Source organism: Gavia stellata, chromosome 29 (assembly GCF_030936135.1).
Source record: "Gavia stellata isolate bGavSte3 chromosome 29, bGavSte3.hap2, whole genome shotgun sequence".
NCBI classification, from domain to species: Eukaryota; Metazoa; Chordata; class Aves; order Gaviiformes; family Gaviidae; genus Gavia; species Gavia stellata.
The window spans coordinates 5,060,266-5,081,021 of NC_082622.1; the positions used below are offsets into that span (position 1 = coordinate 5,060,266).

At 55.7% G+C, this 20,756-nt stretch overlaps 2 protein-coding genes, 1 long non-coding RNA gene and 1 other non-coding gene across 10 annotated transcripts in view; all 4 read left to right on the top strand.

Moving 5' to 3' along the window:
* Positions 1-4,118, top strand: part of PHACTR4 (phosphatase and actin regulator 4) — a 67,620-nt gene extending 63,502 nt beyond the window's left edge. For all 6 annotated transcript variants that reach the window (XM_059830758.1, XM_059830755.1, XM_059830756.1 and 3 more), the window contains 4 exons: positions 451-512; positions 1,337-1,474; positions 2,176-2,252; positions 2,863-4,118. In XM_059830758.1, the coding sequence (XP_059686741.1) occupies positions 451-512; positions 1,337-1,474; positions 2,176-2,252; positions 2,863-2,878 (293 nt within the window). In that variant the 3' untranslated portion in view covers positions 2,879-4,118. The remainder of the gene's footprint in view (positions 1-450; positions 513-1,336; positions 1,475-2,175; positions 2,253-2,862) is intronic.
* An 829-nt stretch (positions 4,119-4,947) lies between these two features.
* LOC132319625 (uncharacterized) lies at positions 4,948-6,899 on the top strand. The gene is made up of 3 exons (XR_009484518.1): positions 4,948-4,992; positions 5,428-5,473; positions 6,124-6,899. It is a non-coding gene; the product is annotated as an uncharacterized LOC132319625 (long non-coding RNA).
* Positions 5,092-5,296, top strand: LOC132319671 (small nucleolar RNA SNORA73 family). Its single transcript, XR_009484525.1, has one exon. It is a non-coding gene; the product is annotated as a small nucleolar RNA SNORA73 family (small nucleolar RNA).
* Positions 6,900-9,761: 2,862 nt separating the features above from the next.
* RCC1 (regulator of chromosome condensation 1) lies at positions 9,762-13,858 on the top strand. 2 transcript variants are annotated; one of them, XM_059830791.1, is made up of 9 exons: positions 9,762-9,846; positions 9,959-10,146; positions 10,438-10,617; positions 10,707-10,803; positions 11,404-11,526; positions 11,732-11,887; positions 12,254-12,373; positions 12,786-12,938; positions 13,559-13,858. In XM_059830791.1, the coding sequence occupies exons 1-9, from the start codon at positions 9,774-9,776 to the stop codon at positions 13,732-13,734; spliced, it is 1,266 nt and encodes a 421-aa protein (XP_059686774.1). In that variant the 5' UTR covers positions 9,762-9,773; the 3' UTR covers positions 13,735-13,858. The 2 variants fall into 2 exon arrangements, with proteins under 2 accessions (XP_059686774.1, XP_059686773.1); XM_059830790.1 differs by having other exon boundaries at positions 9,766-9,855; positions 9,947-10,146.
* The last annotated feature ends 6,898 nt before the right edge of the window (positions 13,859-20,756 follow it).

A 20,756-nucleotide genomic window follows, 5' to 3' on the forward strand; every position in this document is an offset into this window, starting at 1 on the left:
CGTACCTTGCTCTGCAAAAGTTTTAAATAAACATCTTGAGGAAAGGGAAATGTCAGTTCAGGAAGTTTCCATTTAAAATATTTATCTGTGCTGTTATTCTCTTTAAACTATTCATATAATAGCTTTAGGGAGGAGCAATCTGCAAAGTGGCTCGGATGTATTTTGACAATATGGCCATTAATCTTTAACATCCACGGGGCTGGAGAGAATCACTCATTTGTGCTGTGTAAGGGCCCGTCTTGCCACTGACAGTTGGGGGGGTGCTTGGTGGGTAAGGGTGTTTGGACTGCACTCTCCGCCTGTAGTAAGTGCAGCCACGCCGCGGTGAGCTTTTAGATACGTAAATAATCTGATATAGCTTGATACACTCCTTTGTTCAAGTCCAGAACACACTTTTCAAAACCTGTAACACTTACAGGAAAATTTTTTTTTTTTCTTTTCCCTTGGCAGCGAAAAATGAAGCTGACCGTCAAGCGGAGAAGCGAGAGATCAAACGCAGGCTCACCAGAAAGGTACTGCTGGTCTCCGTGCTGTGATCGCCATCTGGCAGAGCTGTCGGGGATGGTGGTGGCTATGAGCACATCGTAGGTACCTTGCTGTGGGTGAAGTCACGGGGCTATTGTGTAAGTGTCCCCAGTGCCCTCTGACTGCAGTGACTTTGGAATGTGGACTGTCACCAACGGTGAGCCGTTGGCACTGCAGCCACGTTTGTCAGTGATAGATCTGAGCTGGCATCAAGTATAACAAGCTAGATGAGAACTAAATTTTGGCACCTGGCACTTGAAAGGTTTGCTGGTGCTGGCTGGGCTGTTCTCACGCAGTACTTCAGTGGCCACGACTTTCACACCAGGCTCCCCAAAATCCATTTCCGAAGTAACAGCAGCGTGGGAGAAGCTGAGCAGAGCAACAGCTGCTTTTAGCTATTATGTCCGGGTTACTTGTGGTTGTTACTCGTGGCTGGGAAAAAGCTTCCCAAGGGCCTGTGGATATGAAATGTGAGTGTTGCCATTGCTGAAGCGGGGAATGGGCTCGCTTGGTTTATGGGTGTCACGTGGGGCTTAACCTTGCGGTGGCTGTTCCCAAACCCCTCAGTGTCTTCCTGCTCCTTGGCAGTGTGGCCTGGGTTCTGCCCTAGCCTGGCATCGTGATCCAAATGAGATTACGCTGTCTGTAAGAGGGTTTGCCTATTCCCTTGCAGGCTGCGAGCAGGACCTAGTATTATCGGTGGTTCAGGCCCGGTGAGGGAGCTGGTGTTAGTTTTGCTTGGGATGCTTAGTCCTGAACTGCTTTGTGGATAAAGCACAAACTAACTTTCTTTGTTTTTGCTGGTGTTCAGCTTAGCCAAAGGCCTACAGTGGCAGAGCTGCAGGCCAGGAAGATCCTGAGGTTTAACGAATATGTGGAAGTAACAGATGCTCAAGACTATGACCGGCGAGCAGATAAGCCATGGACAAAGCTAACTCCAGCTGACAAGGTAACGGGGAGTGTCCTGTCCCCCAGTGCGGGGAGGGGAGCTAGATCTGGGTGTCCCATGCAAAAGGCCGTGAGCCAAGGAGACTTGCTCAGTTCCTTTTGCTTCACCTCTGCATCTTTCCCTCTGCCACCCCACCAAGCACCACCAGTGTCCCTTCACCCACGTGTGCTGTACCCAGCCCTGCTTGCTGCCCCCTCCGCAGTGACGTGGAGCCCAAGTGGGCACGGCCTGCGTGCCGGCGTGGCCTCTGCCTCAGCTTCTGAGTGACAGAAGAGGATGCGAGGTGCAGGGCGTTGGTCAGAGGAGTGCTGTTCCATGCAGGCTGAGGCAGGCCTAGACAAGAAGCTGGCAGGGAAGCAATCTGTTCTTGTCTTCCCTGACTGCTTGTGGGGACTGCCCAGCCCTCAGTGTGGAGGAGGTGGGGCATGTTAAGCTTGGCCTAGTGTGAACGGACTGCGAAAGCTGGGGTGGCTCCTGCAGTCTGAGCTCTTTCCTTTACAAAAGGAGCTGTGGGACTCAGCCCTGCATATCAAAACTGCTCTTAACTTTTCACCGCTGAAAGGTGGTACAGATCAGCCCTGAGCAGGGGTGTTGGAGGTACAGCACCTTCTTGCCATCTCTGAGCTCACTTGAGATGGGAGAGAAGGTAATATATGTATGCCTTAGCAGGAGATAAAAAAGATCTCTCCCTCTTTGTGTAGGCTGCCATCCGGAAGGAGCTGAATGAGTTTAAGAGCTGTGAAATGGAAGTCCACGAAGACAGCAAGCAGTTCACGAGGTGAGTGAGAACACGTTGCCAGCTCAGAGTTCCGGTCTTGTTGGGAGAGCTGTGCTGCAGGAGTAGTGCTGAGGGGCAAAACGTTAAAACCTTGGAAAAATGACCTGTGCAGCAGTTGGAGATTTAATGTCCCTTTCTGCCTTGGTGGTGTTGGCTGACCGGAGGAGTAACAGACATGAAGTGGGTTGTTCTTCCTTAAACTGGGGCTTCGATCCTGGAAACGCAAAGTGACCGGGGACTGGTTTGAGGTGTATCTGAAACCAGTGTGACCTGGCAGCTGAAACGTGCTTTTCTGGGGCTAGAGACATGTGCAGCAGCAGCCATGGCCACAAAACACCTTGGTAGTTAGTTCAGATGTTATCTATGAAGTAACCTATGGATCATGGCCCAAGTGTTTCTTTTTTTTCCTCTTCAGTAGTTGCTCTGTGTGGCTAAGATGAGTGTTAACAGAGCACAAGAGCTTTCTAAGGCAGAGGTGAAATCATTTGATGTTAACAGCTTCACTGAGGGCTGAGAGTTCAGAGATAATTCAATTTACTCTTTCTGGCCATCGCTAACCATTTAACCTGAGTTCCAAAGATGACACTCGGATTTTTCACTTGGCTTTTAGGTACCATCGACCGTAATCTTCCAAGAAAAGGGAGCAAGAGACCCGAGAGGACTGGAAGTTCTCTGCGTCCCTCTCCTAGGCAATACATCAAGGGTGGAACCTTGGCTCTTCCAAGATTTGCCTTCAAAACATATCCAGAAAAGGGCTTTCGGCCGGGGAAGGGGAATCCTGTCTGAATGTAGCATTTCACTGGAACAAACACGTCTCGAGTGCCATCAGGCTGGAACTGAACACTATACCTCGCGCGGCTCAGCAATACGCCTCTGCTCCGGCGCCAGCATCCCTGCCAGGAGACCACGCACATGTGAATGAACGGTTCGTTCCCCAGCTCCTTTCCTCAGCCCGGACAGGCCCAGTTCTCAGCTATACATACCCCTTTTGGGGTGCAACTCCTTCGTTTCCTCCTCCTTACCAAGAGGAGGGGGGGGAAAACCGGCAGCTCTGGTGTTGGAAAGCTGAGGAACGGAGAGTGGATGTGCTAGGAAGCACGTGTGTATATTAGCTGTGTACAGAGAACCCTGTGCAGATGCTGACCTGGCAGACAACTGACATGTGACTCGTAATTTTTTGGTTTTGCTTGCGTCTCTGTCATGTCCTTAATGTCCTGAATCACTACTGACCAACAGTTTGTTGTCCTGGAAGGGAATTGTATAGATATTAACATATGCTGCATCTTTTTGTAAAAAAAAGAAAGAAAAACAAAAAACACAAGCGTGCAAAACATTCCCTCCCCACTCTCTCACACTTGCTGTGGTGTTAACAGATCTTGTCTTGAGATATCTAGGCTTGTTTAACAAATTACAGAACCAGGAAATGACTGTTGCCTTTTAAAAACTTTTTAATTTGGGGAAGCTGTGAGAGTAGTTGATTCTTTTTAGTGTGGCTTTCTCTCAGATGTTTTTTTACTCTCCCAAATCAGGGTGAAACTTGCCTTTTCTCGTTTTTACAGCTAAACCTACTGGAAACTTGATAATTTCACTGTGTGGGTGGAAGGGAGGGGAAGGAGAGGTTTAAGAAGTGACCTTAAAAAGATATTCTTTCTCTTTGGGGAATGATCGCATATTGGTTCTTTGAAAATGTGGGTTTTAAAAAAATATCTGGTATGGGCTACTGCTGTATTGTGCACAAAACCCCTGTGCGAGATGCCACTTAAGGTGAAGAAGGGAGTATTGCAGGACGGGGAGGGTGTGGAAGGGGGGACCGGGACTTGCCTTGTTCACAGACCTTGCCTCCCTTGTTGCCCCGCTGCCCGTGCCTCCGCGCCGTGCCAAGGCCGGGCCCGGCACCCCGGGCTGCCCTCGCCCCCCGGCCGGGGCCTGCGCCGGGCCTGCCTCTGGGAGAGGGCGGGGGGCAGCTCTTCCCTCACAGCTTCCCCCTGTACAGTACGCCTCTAGACGAAATCATTGCGTTGTATATCAGTCTCCTCATCAACAGATTTTAATTATTGAATAAAAGTATTTTAGGATTTTTTTTTTTAACTGCTTTTGCGCTTGTGTTTTAAATGGGTCAGTCAGGGGGAAGGAGGGTTGGGGGGCTCAGACTCTGCCCCTCCCAGCAGAGGAGGGCGGTGCGGGGCTCCAGCTGTGGATCCGTACCTCAGCGGGGGCTCGGCGGCTGCGGGCGGCCCGGCCACGGCCGCCCCTCAGCGGAGCCGGCCGCCTTTCCCGCCTTCCCAACGCGCATGCGCCAACCGCCACCTCCTCGCCACTGCGCATGTGCCACTCCCACGCCCTCCCCTGCACACGCGCCGCTTGTCCCGCCCTCTTGCGCTGAGCTCATGCGCATGCGCCTCCTCGCCCCGCCCACGCCCGATCTATAAATACCGCGGCGCGCGAGCGCTCGTCCTCTTTCTTCGCGGCGGCGGCGCAGGTAGGTCCGATGGTGGCGGTGGGCCGCGGCCTTAATTCTTCTTCCTTTCGCTGCGGCCGTGAGGGGCTGCGCTGCCTGCGGCCTGCTGGAGGGACGCTGCGTCCCTGCTGATAAGAAGAGGCCGTGAGTGGCTTTCGCTGACGCTGCTGGGGGGGGCACCCTGGGGCCGCGCTGTCCTCGGCCGCTCCTCACCGTCTTCTCTCTTCCCTAAGGTTGTGCTGACGCCCGCCACGGCCCGGCCGCCTCCAGCTCGCTCCTGACGTGAGTATCGGCCTTGGGGTCACGTCTGTGAGCTGTGTGTGGAAGGCGGGGAGACGTGTGGGTTGGGGGGTGAGGGTGGCGGCAGCGCTTTCAAACATTCCAACGTGGATATCCGGAGAAGTCGCTCTCTCTCGGCTCTGTCCGTGTGGCGCATGGGAGCGTAGGCCTTCGGGCCCGTGACGTACAGTCCCTTTCCACGACGTTGGAGAACAAGCCGGGCCTCGAGTCTGCAGCCTGCATATTCCTACTGCTTCTCTGAGCCCTCGGGCGGTGACAGGGGAGATAAACCATGCAGGAAACAGCTTTGCCACTCAAAATGGCTTCGGGGGGGGGGCTGTGGGGAGCCACGTGCCGGTCTGTAGGGCCGGGGGGTGCGAGGGAAAAGGAGAAACTCCTGAGCAATTACCTAAAATACCTTTTCTTTACTATTTCCAGTTCTAAACTTGAAAAGTTTGAAGCGAGTGGAGCACCGATTTGGAAGGTAATACTGCACTAATAATGTAATACTGTTGGCTGTGCGTAGTTACCTGGTTCTCTTAATGCTTTATACTTTAAATAAGCCTGAGCTGTTTCTAAGTGGCTTATGGAAACTGGATTGGGTCGGCTTAAAGTAATAGAATACCAACGCAGACTTTATAGGCATTGTTTAACAGCGAAAGCTTAGCTTAGGTGTTCCCTAAGATCCCTAAAATCTAAGATTTTGTTGGACTTTGGATGGATGGGGGAAAGAGGCTGATGGCCCAATCTTAAGGGGGTGAAAAAAATCCTTGAAGCGGAGGTGAACAATGCTTGTTTGATTTGCTTGAGGCCTTAATTTGTGTGATATGGAAGTTGGGGGAAGAGCAGAAACAAACTTAGTAGAAAGTCATGGAGACCGTGGCCTAGACCCCTGTAATCACCCGTTCTTTCATGTTAACCGGTCCCAGAGCAGACATTTTGCCCCCTGTGAGGAAGAACGCGTCATTAGTGCGGGTGGTGGAGCACTGGGAAGGCACGTGGTAGGCACATGTCACGCTTGCTGGGACTGGGAACATGTGGCTGGACTTTACCTGTTCATCACATAGCTAATGGGGTATGTGCTTCTTGCCAAGTAATAAGCTTTCTTCATTTTTTCCCCCTAAATTGTTGCAGACACTGGTGCCTGATTGTGATGAGATGCTGCCAACAGAAAAGAATCCACTTGTCTAGTGGGAGAGGGTGAGTATATTGAAAGTACCGGCCCGAATAATGGATAGAGGTGATAGCTAAGGTTCAGTTCATGCGCTACGTGTAATCGGAACGTAGCCATAGGGATCAAAATGGGCTGGAAGCAGGAGAAGATGCCTGCATTTCTGATAGCACGTGCTTCATGCAGGGGACTGCCCATTAGATGGCCTGGATCAGAAGAAAAGGCAGGAGTGTTGCATGGTGGGTTATGTGGCTGCTGAATTTCGGGGTACAATGCGGCTGAGCCTGTGTGGGTGTGAGCTACACACCAGGAAAGCAGGTAGAGCCATGGGGCTACGGTGAATTTGGTGTGTACAGACTTGAAAGGTGCCGCAAAGTCAAGGGCCGGGCTCTGGGTGGTCTGGCCTGCCAGGATGGGGCTACCTTTGGGGTGCTCTCAAAGGGTGGGAGCCTGGGGTATAGGAGAGGAATAAGAAAAAGAAGCCACATACTCTGTGGGGACTTGGACTTGCCGTCAGCTGGCGTGCAGACCAACAACTGGGCCCCTTGGTGGGGCCACCCTTGATGCCAGCTGCCGGGGAAGACGTGGTTTGATCCGATGCGTGGCAAGGACATTCCGGGGGAGGCCGATACTGGAGGGGTGGCTCATTGGACGTGAGTGGTAATTTGTGCATCCATGTTACCTGAAATAAGGCCTTAAAGTACTGATTGATTGTAAATGTGTATCTAGTTGCAGTAGAGAATTAAATAAACTTCACCTTTTTTGCTTGGTGTGCATTTCTTTGTGGGTGATCACTTGGGTAGTCCTGGAATATGAAAGAAATCCTGGATGCTCCTGTTGGTGCCTCTCACTTGGTGTCTCCTGTGTGCTAATCACGTGTCCTCTCCAGGGTGTGATGGTGAAAGGTGCAGAAACCCACTTCAAAAACCCTGTTGGGGCTGGATTAGGAGCAGGCGATGCCTTTAGTGTAGTTTTGGATGATCTCATGGCAGATTAACCTTTGTATCTGCTGTTGAGGGTTAAACCTGGAACAGTTAACCTGGTCTGTACCCCAGGTCTGCTGTTGTGTGGGAGTAAGTCCATCTTGCGCTCTTCCGCAAAAGGGGAACAATGCTGATGGGTGGCTTTTGTGGAGGTTGTGCTTAAAGGGTTAAAGTGCAGACATAAGTTTTTCTTTTGACATTTAGTATTAAATAATAAAATCTAATACTTACCTACTGCTACCCTCCAGCAGTTGGCTGGATATCCTGCCCTTGCCCCATTTGAAATCCAAAGGGAAAGGGTTGGGTAATGAATGTGTGTCAGATCCTTGCATCATGATCAGATCACTGTTGGAGATCTATTAGCTAAATACATAATTAGGAACTTGATATTGGTAAAAAAAAAGGGGGGGGGGCGCTATTAAATGCCAAATAGATTATTTAGGCCTTTGATCTAGAACATCTGAAGGGTGGATTTATGTATTGACAATCAGCAAACCCTTTGGGAAGCAAAGTAAAGGCACTTGGCTTTATCTTAAGATAATTGTAATAATTATGAGGACCAGGAAGTTCCAAAACACTGATAACTGGACTGTAAGGAGTCCCTACAGCTCTAAGGAGTCCTGTTGTAAGGATGAATCCGTGTTGACAAATGACACTGTTTTCAAATAAACCGAATCCTGGAACCTTCCTTGGGACGTTTGGCACAAACTGCCAAAAATACTTAAAAATGGATGGGTCCTGATTCCACATGTTAATAGTTGACAAAGTAACGGTTGAGTGCTGGCTGCAGCTGGGAAACCTGTGCAAACAAGGTTTGACCCTGTCGAACGGTCCGATGGGGTCAACCGTGCCCGATAAAATTCGGCTGCTCTTTGGAACTGGGCGGTCAGTGCTCCTTCCGCCAGCATGGCGATGGCCGAAGGCATGCGTGGTGGTGGCCTGGCTCTGCAGCGCTGGTGTCTGTAGGATTCCTGCACTCCCACGGGCAGGAACCTCTACGAAAACCTTTTTACGTCGTAAACAAGACTCTCTTAATCCCCTGGTAGAAAGATCAATGACTTTTACTCAACTGACGCAATGGTTGTTTCCACAATTAGGTGTTCCTGAGCTGGAGAAGGCTGTCACAAACACCTCTGCTCCGCTTGAAACGGTTCAAAACGCTACTGTAGATGCTTTGAAAAATTCGCAGCCTGAAATCAAGTCGCTCTCAGTTAACTACCCGGAATTGTTCAGGTTGGAAAAGACCTTTAAGATCATCGAGTCCAACCGTAGACCTAACCCTGCCGAGTCCACCAGTAAACCACGTCCCTAAGCGAGGAGCGTGTGTGTTCCTGAGCCTGTTGCTTTCATACGGAGCGGTCCAAACGGATCGAATAGGTAAAGAAGTCGGTATTTCCCATCAAATAGCTCGAGAAGAACCTTTTAGATGGCGGCTCGGCTCCGGTCCCGGCTGCCGGACCTCGGAGCGCAGACCTGCCGGATTCTGTTCATACTCTTCGTCGTGCTTCGTTCCCGTCACCCAATTAGTCTCTCCTTGCGTTAAATCTCTTTTATTTTTTGCTGCAGATCCGTCCCCGTGCGGCTGAACCCGTGGCGGTGCGGGGCTGTAGGAACCGCCGGTGTTCGGCGGTGGGAGGCCGAGGACGAGTTATTTACATGGTAACCGAAGCCTTTATTAACCGGGAGGCCCCGCAGAAGCCTGCGTAGGGCCTCGGCGGCTCTCCGGGGCGGCCACTACCCGCCCGGGGCTCTGCGGCCGCCGCCGGTGGGCGCGGGGGGGGGGACGGGGGACCGGGCCGGTGGTGGAGCCGCCGGCCGGCAGAGGGCGCTATCCCCCGCCGGCGCTGCTCCCGCGCATGCGCGGTGAGGGAGCGCGGCAGCGGCCCGACCGGCGGCGGAGCGGAGGTGGGAACGCGGCAGCGGCCCCGGTGGAAGCGGGTGGGGAGGGGAGAGGGACCGGGCGGGGAGGAGGAGGACGACGACGACGGGGTCCCGCTGAGCCCCGGCCCGCCCTCGGTGCGTGCGGCCGCCACGGCGAGCGGCAGCCGGCGGGAGGAAAAGGCCCGGCCGGGCCACGGGCCTGCGCGGCCCCACGTGGGGCGGGGGGCGGCGCGGGGAATTCAAACGGCGGCGCGGGGGGGGGGACGGACGGGGACGGGACCCCGCTGAGGGCGGTGAGCCCGGCACACGGGCCCGGGACACGCCGCGTGGCCACACGGCTCGGTCCGGGGGGGGTGCTCCTTTCCCCCCCCCCTCCCCGCGGGGCCGTGTTCCTGCGTGGGGTGGGGAGTACGTGGGCCTCAGCGTTGGGGCGGGTGGGCAGGGGGCTGGAGGCCTCCCTTGCCTGGCGGCTTTCCCCGGCTGCGGAGGGGGTTCACGTCTGGTTGAGAGTGGGGAAAACACGCAAAAAAAAAAAAAAAAAAAATCCCTACCGTTTTCCAAAGTGGGAGTGGAGATCGGGGCTCAAGTCCTAACTCGGTCACCTGTCTCTCAGGAGATCCACGGTGATTTTTAAAGCGAGGGGGGGGAGAAAAAGCCCTTGAGAGCTGATAGCTGCGCTGTGGCTCTCCAGCAAAGCCCCGTGGGTGAGCCCCTGACAGGGTGTCTTTGGGGTTCAGATCCGACGCACTATGCCAGGGAAGCGCTCTGCCAAGAAGAGCCCGGTGCCGGAGGAAGAGTCTCCTGGAAGGAAGAAGATTAAAGGTAAGAAAAATCCCTGGGAGTTTTCCCTCCTTGTTCCCAGGGACCAGCTTTAATGGAAGAGTTGTTCCCCCCACATGTTATATACATTCTTTATCTCCCTTCTGCCCCACAGTCTGCCACCCATCCCACCGGACGCAGCCCGGCCTGGTGCTGACGCTGGGGCAGGGGGATGTTGGTCAGCTGGGCCTGGGGGAGGACGTGATGGAGAGGAAGAAGCCGGCCCTGGTGCCGCTGCCGGAGATGATGGTGCAGGTGGAAGCCGGAGGGATGCACACGGTGTGCCTCAGCCAGACGGGAAAAGTGAGTGCAGGGTGGAGGGGGCAGCAGCCGGGGGGCTTGGGGAGGCTGAGATGCGCTTCCCCACAAGCTCTGGGACGTGCTTCGGAGCAGGGGGTCTGAATCAGACCCTGCTCTGCCCAGACGCGTAGCTCACTCCAGCTCCAGGGATGAGTGTGGTCTCCATGCCACGGACCGCAAAATTTTAGGGGATCAAAGGGATAACTCAGCCTGGTGTGTCTCTGTGCCCTGGCTTCACACTCAACCTGTTGCCCATCCGGGTCCCATCCTGACCAGCTCGCTCTTTGTCTGCAGATCTACACCTTTGGCTGCAACGATGAAGGCGCCCTTGGGCGTGACACCTCGGCGGAAGGGTCGGAGACCACGCCGGGGCTGGTGGAGCTGCAGGAAAAGGTGGTGCAGGTCTCTGCAGGGGACAGCCACACGGCTGCGTTGACGGACGACGGCAGGGTTTTTGTCTGGGGCTCTTTCCGGGTATGTTGATTTCTTGGACGCTGGAAGCTTTTGCTGATGGTTGCTGCTTCTGCGACTACTCATGTCCCCGCGTCTGTCTTTCCACCCAGGATAACAACGGGGTGATCGGCTTGCTGGAGCCCATGAAGACGAGCTCTATTCCTGTGCTGCTCCAGCTCAGTGCACCCATCGTTAAAATTGTCTCAGGTGAGCAAGGTCCTGGGGTGCACGCCGGTCAGGCTGCTGCACGAGGCTGTTGCAACCCTCGGGAGGAGGTGAAGATCCCAGAGATCCATGTCCTTTTCCTCCCTCTTGGCTGCTCTGAGCCAGGTACAAGGGTGTGCTTGCTCTCCTCTGGCTCCTGAGAGAACAGACCTTGTGCCTCTTCTAGCCCCAACAATATTGTTCATATTTGACCCAATCTGATGTAAATTGTCTTACAAGAGTGCCCTAATCACGACCCTGCGGGGTCAAAGCGCTCCCCCTCTTCCAGACTTGGGGAAGCTGAGCAGAGCAGCCAGGGAACTTGTCCAGGGCCCAGGTGAGGTTGCGGGCGACCTGTGCCCCTAAACCTTCCTAGAGAAACTTCTTTGGAGTTTCAGATGGGGAACTGGGATCAGGAGGAGGGAGATCCTGGTGTTTTAAGTTGTGCCAGAAGCTGGTGTCAAGGTATCCGGTGCAGTAAACCCCACTGAACTCTAGAAAGCTGGGACAGCTGGGGTTTACATGTGGGATCTCAGCCCCTGGGTCTTGCTGGGGGACCTGCAGCATGACTTCTGCTTCACTCTTCTCCCCATCTCCTCCCAGGGAATGACCACTTAGTGATGCTGACAGTGGACGGTGACCTCTTCACGTGCGGCTGTGGCGAGCAGGGCCAGCTGGGGAGAGTGCCGGCGCTCTTTGCCAACCGAGGAGGAAGGAAAGGGCTGCGTGAGTTGCTTTGGTGCTCAGAGGCGCGCGGTGCTGCGGCCTTCAGCCCCAGCTCTGCGCTTTGCAGGGGAGCGAAGAGACCCAGTCTCTTTCCCTGTTGCTCAAGGGCTTGTGTATAAATTGGATTCAGTGAGCTGGATCTAAGAGGGGATGAAGAGGGTGTAAATCACAAGACCTTGTATGATGCCTTGTCTCCTGCCCCCAGAGCGCCTGCTGGTCCCCCAGCACGTCCCTGTCAGAGGCAAAGGCAACAGAGGCAAAATGCGCTTCCAGGACGCCTTTTGTGGGGCTTACTTCACCTTCGCTGTCACGCAGGAGGGACACATCTATGGATTCGGCCTCTCCAACTACCACCAGCTGGGTGAGATTCGGTTACGTCCCTCCAGATCTCCTGCCCGCTTTGGTCTCGCTGTGGACTCCCTGGTCCTGTGCTGCCCTGGCCTGGTGGGGGAATGCTGCTGGGTGGCCCGGATCTTGAACACCAAGCACCCACTGGACACACCAGAGCTGAAATTGGGGTGCGGAGTCACCCTGCATAGCCCCAGGTTTAGGTCCCAGCCCCTGCAGCTGGTGGGTTTGAGCAGAAATTTGATTTTGGGGGCCTGGGGGGCTGTGTTAGTCTCTGGTGGGGTGAGCCCCAGGGTGGATGGCTCAGTGCCGGTGCCTGGCCTGGGCTGTCTGTGCCTGTGGATCTGATCTGCTTGCGTTTGTGTGTCCGGCCCCGCAGGGACCCAGGGCACCGAGCCCTGCTTCTCCCCGCAGAACCTGACGTGCTTCAAGAACTCCACCAAGTCCTGGGTCGGGTTCTCCGGCGGGCAGCACCACACGGTGTGCGTCGACTCAGAGGGTGAGCACTGGCGCGACGGGTGGGATGGGGGGGACTCCCGAGGCCCTCGTCCTGGCTGGGGAGGTGTCGGGGTGAGCGTGACGTGCTGGAGCCCTCCAGGTTCTTGGTGTTCAAGGCAACAAGGGCGGCGTGAATTTGCAGCAAAGGGCAGGGAGGATGGCAGGAACCTGGAGTCACTTGTGAACTCTGCTCTTGCAGGTTCAGTAGTCTGTCCAGGCACCCACACACCCTCTTGATTTTTGGGGAGTTCAAGGGTCTCTATCCCACCCTGCGCCTCCTGGTTGGGGTCTAGGGTGTGGTAGGGAGGAGTGATGCTCCTCCACGAGTCAGACTGGGGAGAGAGAGTCCAGCTATGGCCTGCTGTGGGCTTCTGCCTGCCTCGAGTCACTCCTGTGCATCTGTTGTGCCCCAGGTAAAGCCTACAGCCTGGGCAGGGCAGAGTACGGCCGGCTGGGCCTCGGGGCAGGGGCGGAGGAGAAGAGCACGCCCACGGTCATCCCGGATCTCCCCAGCATCTCTTCCGTTGCGTGCGGTGCATCGGTCGGCTACGCTGTCAGCAGTGATGGTGAGTGCCGAGGGCCTCTGCGGGCTTGGGAATGCTGCCCTATATACCCTCCCCACCCCTCATCCATCCATCCTGGCCCCCCTGGATCCAGCCGGACCCACACAGCGTCATCGCACGCTGCTGGCTGGGTCGGGACTGGAGCCAGGTCCTGGTGCTGACGCAGCCCCTGCCGAGCACTCAGCCCGGGGGCAGCTGGGCAGCAGCTGCTCAAATATTTTTGTGAGCCCTTGGCAGTGAGGTTTGTAACAGGGTGTTGACTGGGAGGGGGTCCTTGGCCTGCCGGTCCCTTCTCCACACCCTGAACTTCGCTGCTGCGAGACCTCCGTGCTCTGGTGCTGTGCTCTCTTGTCTGTGGCATCTGCAGCCCACGGCTGTGGGAAGGAGGGTTTGTAGGGGACGGGTGGATTTGGTTTGCTCCCTGGGGGCAAAACACTGCCTTGACTGCGTGATGAAATGCCTCTTTGAGTTGAAAGTGCTGCTCCTTTTCCTCCTTCCTGCATCTCCGGCACCCATTGCTCATTCCCCTACCTGGGTGTGAAGTCCCCTTGGGTTTGGCTGCTGGGTCCCCTTGTCACCCCGTCCTGCGGCCACCTGGAAGCCAAAATTTGCCTCCATTGCAGGACGAGCGTTTGCCTGGGGCATGGGCACCAACTACCAGCTGGGCACGGGGGAGGAGGACGACGTCTGGAGCCCCATAGAGATGACGGGCAAGCAGCTGGAAAACCGCACGGTCCTGGCTGTATCCAGCGGCGGCCAACACACAGTGCTGCTGGTCAAGGACAAAGAGCAGAGTTGATGACGCGAGGCCGCGCAGCCGAGCCCAGCAGGATCGTGGGACCCTCGCACACACCCCCACCTTCCGCCCGGGTCGGGCGACCGCTTTCTAGCTCTGGTCTCCCACCGATGGCGGTGGGGAAGGCGGGAGGCTCCCGGAGCCGGGCCCCGGCAATGTCTGTGTGGCTGGAGCAGGGCTCTTCAGGGATGCTCATGTTTTCTCCCTGCAAGCGTGTGTCTGTCTTCCCGTGGTGCCCGGTGCTCTGTCAGCTCCCCCGGGTCGGCTTGGTCCTAAACTGATCTCAGTGCTGTGGCTGGATGGGTTTTCCATTTCTCGTTTGTTTTGGTTTTTTTTTTTTAATATTTCCTGGCCTGGCAAAGCTGAGGGCCTTGTTCTTCACTACACAAAAGGGTTTGGGCATGGGGCTTTCTGAGGTCCCCATGTTCCACCAGTCTTTGGGTGCTCCTCCATCTTCAACATGAACATCTTTTACCTCTCTGACTTGGATTTGTCTGCTGCCACCCACCAAACCCCTCTGGGCTCATTCCGGGTGAGACCTCAGTCCAGCAGAAACGCTCCCGGGGAGCTCTCTCCTCTCGCACCCAACGCTGTGGCCGCAGTGGGGAGCTGCGGCTGGGAGGCTGCGAGGGGAAACGTGGCTGGATGATGCCCGGCCTGCACTGCACACAGAGCTGTGGCTGCTGGAAAAGGGGGGCTCCTGCTTCCCACCTGTCACCATTTACAGGGCTGAGCCAAAAATCCCCCAGGCAGCGAGGCCGGGAGCAGGTTCCCCCGCTCCCTCCTGCCTGGAGCTGCCGCCTCCAGCGCTGCTTTTTGCAGTCCCAGCCACTCTTGCTCTTTCCCATTGCCTTCAGAAACCCAACAAAATCCATCCCACGGGTGGGGACTTTGTTATTTTAATTTTCTCTCTTCCCTTTGCTGAGGAAGAAGCTTCATTTGCCATTAGGGCCTCACTGAGAAGACAACCAAAACCCAGCTATGCATCGAATCACCCGAAACAACCTAACGCCTGCCTCCCAATCGCCTCTGGTCTCGGTCCAACTGGTCTCGCTCCCTGCGCCCGGCCTGCCCCGTCTTCTCTTTCCGTGCTGCCTTCCAGGTACTTGGACTGAGAAGGGGATCCGTGAAGATTAAATTTTATATGTTAAGTTATAGCAATAGGGGGAAGTGGGGGGTGTGTGTGGGGCGGGGGGCTGGGACTTGTACAATGGCTCAGAATAGGTTGATTTTTTTTTTAAAAGAAAATGTATTTTGGTTGATTAATTGAGGAAGAGAGGAAAAAAACTGTAATCTTTTAACGTTTGGAATAAACTGAGTTTTGATAAACCCTGGGGTTTCCCGTGGTTTGGAGGGGTGGGCAGCCCTCCTCCCATAGGCACGGCCCTGCTCTGGGCTGACATCTGAGGATGGTAGGGCCAGGAAGGGCTGCTCGTGTCCCCTCCTGCCACCTCTCTCCACAAACCCTGCCGCGTTCCTGTCCCCAAGCTGCCACGGGAGCTGCGCTTCCAGCTGAGCTTTGGCATCTGCGCCGAGGTGGCCCCGGGCTGAGCGGAGGCTCAGCATCCTTCAGCCCGTGCTCAGGGGGGAGAAGGGGACGGACTGAGGACACCCAGACCTCCTGCCACCCCTGGGCAAGGGGCCGCTGTGGCGTGAGGCCAGCTCTCTGTGGCCATGACGCTTGGGGACAGGTTGAGATGGGCGCCCGCTTTGTAAGGGTGTGGGGCCACCCTTGGGTGCTGCTGTGGTCCCAGCCTGGCCACAGCCCTGTCCGGTGCCGTACGCGTGTGCACGTGTGCAGTTGTGGGACACGGCCACGGGATGGCAGCAGGGGAAGGCGCTGGGGACTGCTGGACTGGGGGACGTGGGGCAGGGAGAGGGGATGGTCCCCATGGGACCCCTATTCCTGCCCTATTTGGGCCTCCAGAGACACAGCTGAGCCCACCGGCACGGCCGGAAGGCGTCTTGATGTGTCCCTGCCGCAGGCTGGGCGCTCACGGCAGCTCTGTCAGAGCTGAGCCGGACGCACGTGTCTGCTCTAGCGCAGAGGCTGGCACCGATGGAGCAAATTTCCGCATTCTGGTGTGACCAGAGGCCCCGGTGTCTGTTCACTCTTAATTAGTTTGGGAAGGAGCAGGTTCCTTAATGAGCCTCCAGCCCGGAATGGGCTTTGGGCGGGTGGTTGGTGAGTACCGGGAGAAGTTTGGGCTGCCGGTGGCCTCTTGCCTCTGCTGCTCCCGTGTCTTTTGGGCTGGGGAAGGACGAGCTTTGATTTGCAATCAGGGACAGCCTCAGTGGGCAGCTGGTGGGGGGTCCAGCACGAGGCTGGGGGTGCTGTGGGCACCCACCTCTCCCACCGCTAAAGGCCGGGTTTGTGTTTGGTGGTTGCGGTGCCAGGCTTGCAAAGGGCTCAAGTTTTTTTTCCGTGGAAGCGTGAAGTTGGGATGTGGCCCCACGGGGAGTGTTTTATTGCCAAGGATGGAGCCCGTAATTTGCCGTCACTTGCGGGCTGAGCCATGGGTGAGTGTTCACTAATACCGTGGCTAATGCTGCTCCCTGGGGACCGTCACCCTCCATTTGATGGTCCTCCATCGAATGTGACCTGCTGGTGCTGGATACCTGATGGGGAAATTGTTTGTTGTCTTGGGCCTGACTCCCAGCGACAAGCTCAACGTTAATGTCTTGTTTCCAAAACCAGCACAGGTATTTTTACATCCCTCCCAGGGAAAAGCTCACCCTGACTTGCTCTGCCACCCTTTTTCCAAGCCCATTGATGCCGCCGTGATGCAGACGGCTGTGCCGGGCTCTGCAAAGTCCCGCTTCGGCGGCCGCTTTTTGTGCGTCTTTGTGCCCTTCGCTTCGAACCTCGCCGGCCTATTTATAGCTAAGAAATGCAGAGCGCCTTAATAAAGGGAGACGTGGGACTCCTCCGGCATCGGGGTGATGCTGCCAAGCCACGGTGGCTGCTGGGGTTGGAAGAGCGGCTTCTCACTCTGCGGGGCTCCCGGCGCCTGGGTGGAAGGAGACGGCTCCGGCGCTGGCTCTGTTGGGGTTGGGATTAGATGGGTTAAATTGCCAGTTAAGCCGGGCTCGGGGTCCGGGGAGTTCGAGGTGTGGGTTTTGGTGCCATGCCTGGGTGGTGTGAATGTCTCCCAAAGAAGGTTAGGACTCTGTAGAGGTGATGTGCTGTTCAAAACCCTGTGGTAAATGATTTTGGGAAGGACAAAAGTCGCCCTGGTAAGGGCTAGAGCCCCCCGAGGCGTTGCTGGCAGCACGGAGGGGAAGGGGACACGCAGAGCAGCCGGGGAGGGACCCAAGGGACCGGACCAGCCTGGCCGAGGCACCACCTCCCAGCGACCGCTCCATCGGCAGCGAAGTGTTTTGCTTTGCAACCTCCCCGGTGCAAACCCAGGGCTGGCTGGAGTTTGGGTTCTCCCCTCCTCGTCACCCCATTGACTGGTGTCCCCGGTGGGTCCGGCTCCACTCCCAGCGTCTCTCTCACCATCAGCTCGGGGCAGCACCATTCCCGATCCCTCCTTCTCAGTCCCACCATTGGACAGGGAAGAGTTTCACGATGCAATGCTGAACCAAGACAAGCCAGTGCAAGGGGCTGAGCTGGTACCTGGGAAGGCTTTTCCAGAGGGAGCCTGGCCCGGTTGCTCCGGTTGCACCAAGAAGGTCCCGTCCCCCTGAACCGGGGTGTCCCTATCGGGGTGCAGCATCTTTGGGCACACAGCAAAACATAGGGTAGGTGGGCGAGATTCCTCCTCCCTTCTACTGAGCGGGATTTTCCTTATTTCCTCAGCTGCTGGTGCTGCCGAAAGCCTCCTGCTCGGTCATCCCCTATCGCCTCGGCTGCGGGGAGCCGGGAGCCTCTCGCGGTGGCCGGGCTCCGCTCCCGAGCACCATCGATAACCCCTGAGAACAAACACCCGCCCGGCGTCTTGGCCAAGGGCTGGTTTGTCCCTTCCCGGTAACACCGACCCCGGGGCAGGGACACCCTTACAGAGGGGTCGGCTCGTGCTGGTCCTGCCCGACCTCCTCTTCCTCCCCGAATCTCCCCGCAGTGCGAGCCAGGAGCCCCCATCCCAGTGCTCCCAGTGCTCCCCGTCCCCTTAGCATGGGCAGGTTTTTGCATCCACCCCCCAGATTTGGGCAATTTCTTGCAGCACGAGCAGGACCGGGCTGGTGGTACCATCCTGTGTGGTCCCACCGGGGCCAGATCCTGCCAGGAGCCGATGCAATTCCCTCCTCCATCTCCTGCAGCTGGGGACAAAACCCTGATCGTTCCCAAATGGGATGGGATCATTCCCATCCACCCATTCCCGAGGGGCTGGTCCTGCTTCCAGGAGGGGGAAAACATCCCCCGGTGAGTAGGGAACCCATTGGTATTTTCAAGAAAAAGGGGAAAACAGGGCTGGGGAGAACAATAGGATTTAAAATATTCGGAGCTGATGAATCAGCCAGCGTTGTCTTGGGAGCCGGAGTGGCACTTCAATGGGAAGTTGCTGGAAATTGGGGGAAGGATGAGCCCCCGCGCAGGGGGAGAGGGTGGGTGAAGGAAAACAGCTTAATTGAGGGAAGGGAAACATCTCATTAACGAGGTTTTGCCACGGCGGAGCGAGGCGGTGGCGTTTCGGGGATGAGGAAGAATTTGGGTCCCATGGTGGGGTTTGGGGGGGACCCCCGGCTGTGCCAGGGTCCGGCCTCGGCACATGGCGGAGGTTTTCCACCGCCGGCACAGCCAGACCCTTTCTCATTGCTGGGGGGTCCCCGGTCATCGGCTCTGATCCCGCACTCCCGGTCCCCATCTGTTGCTATTCGAAGTGCGTAAAAGGCTTTTAATTTACAGACAAAAGATGGGAACGTGGAATTTGGGGCTTTTAGCATCTGCGGAGGATGAGCTCTGGTGGTGTGAGGCTCTTTTGTCTCCGGAATAGAAGCACTTTGTGCGTTGTTGGAGCGATGGGTGGTGGTTGTGGCTTTTTTCCCCCTTGTTTTTTAACACATTGCTTTTTTGGCTGAAAAAAAAAAAAAAAAAATCTACCTGTGCAATGCTCCTGCAGGATCTGCCGGGAAGGAATTGCGTCTTCAAGAGGGTTTGGGGGATACTGAGTTGATTTCTTGGCCGCCTTTTCCCGCCTCAAAGAGGAAACGAGCTTTAATTATTGCTGAGTTGCGTGCTGGCAGGGCCGCGTGGTTTTCCCCGGGCTTTGGGAGCCGGCTAATTAACCAGCCTGCCGCAGCGTGTCGGGGTACGCGGGTCTTTAACGATGGGTCTGCAAACGAAGGAGAGAGTTTGGTCATTGCACCGGGTGGTCTCAGCCCCCTGAGTCCCATCATTAAGGCCGGGAACCTGGCCAGTATATCCCAGTACAACTGGGGCGCGCAATGGTCTGGTGTGGCTCCTGGTAGAGGAGCGTGTTGGGTGTTTTGGGGACGGGAACTGGGCTGAAATAGCGGCGCGTGAAGCTCTCTGCCCCCCCTCCCAAAACCGCTGAAGTCCTGGTTCATCTCCTTTAACGGGCCAAAAATAGAGAAAACTTCTCATCCAGCTCAGGACGTCGCTCCGGATTTGGGGAACGGGAGTCCGGCTCCTTCCCTGCCCGGAGGAGCCCTGGTGCTCCCGTGGGACACCAGCCACCCGCCCGGCCGCTCCCTGTGCTCTGCCTGTTCCTCCCAGTCCCGCTTGCGCAGGGATGAAAATAGCATGAGTTGTGCAGAATTCATAACTATGAAAGGAGGGAAAAGAAAAAAAAAAAGCGCTAGTGATTATCCATAGTGGGTGTTTTTTTCTTTTTAAATGATGAATCGCAAGTTAAGATGTGTCTCTTCAGGGCTGAGAGCCTGAATCCACCCCAGGCTGCTCCGGAGCAAGGGTGGTGGGAGATATCGCCCGCGTCCTCGCCAGGAAAGCCAGATTTACTCATTTCCATATGCATAATAATGCAATTACAAAGTCAGCCTAAACCTGCGGTGCAGACAAAGAAACAGGCGGCTTCGTAATTAATCCCACGTGTAAGAATAAAGCCTGTTACATTAGGGCTCAGTATTTGGTGGATTAATTAAAAAAAAACCCATTTTCTGCAGTAGCAAATGTGTTATTCAACTGCGAGGACGGGCCCTGGAAATAGCTTGTAGGTGCGTGGCAGCTCCCGTGTGCTGCATTATTCAGCCGGGCTGGTTTAACTGGGCTGTGAAATCACAGGAGTCGGTGCCTGGAGTCGTTTTCCGAAGGCGCTGGGTGATGGAGAGGGGTCTTGGAGCGGCGCTGGAGCAGCGATGCTCCTGCTGGAAATCACCTCCGGGCTGGAAATCCAGGTTTCGCATCCACTCCGCGCTCTTTACGGTTTTTCCCATTCTTTGGGAAGTCCCAAACCACAAATCGACATGGCAGAAGCGAGAAATACTTTAAAATCCAAAGCCTCATGAAGCAGGAGCGGAGTTACAGACTCCAACACCCCTTCCCATTACATTTTCCCTAAATGCTCATTTGCATTTAAATTATAAATGTAATTTGGGCCAGAGATTGAGCTGCCAGGCTATTAAAATAAAACTTTATCTTGATGACCGGCAGCAGAGGGTTGCCTCGAATGCTGCTGGTGCGTGCGAAGGCTTTTGGTTACTGGGACTTGCAAAATAATCTCAGCTAAAGGGGCTTGGAGTTTCATGAAGGTGGGTTTTTCCCACTACGGAAGAGCTTTTAGAACTCGAATTTGGAGGTAGTTCCTCTCCCATCGCTCCCCAAAACACCACCCTGACCCCATCCCTGCTCATTTTCAGTGCCTGGGAGTCAAAGGAGAGCTGGAAGCTGTTTGCTATCTCTTATTTTATTTCTTTTTTTTTTTTTTAGAAAGCACGGTTCCTATACAGAAATGCCATCAAAAGCCCAAAATCACCAGGGCTGGAGCTGGAAATATTGGCTGAAGCACGTTGCGAGGTCCCGGTCGGTGCTGCGGACCCGGCGGGCGCGGGCAGGAGCCCGAGCTCCGTCACGCACAGCGTAGCAGGGGGCTGCTATAGCG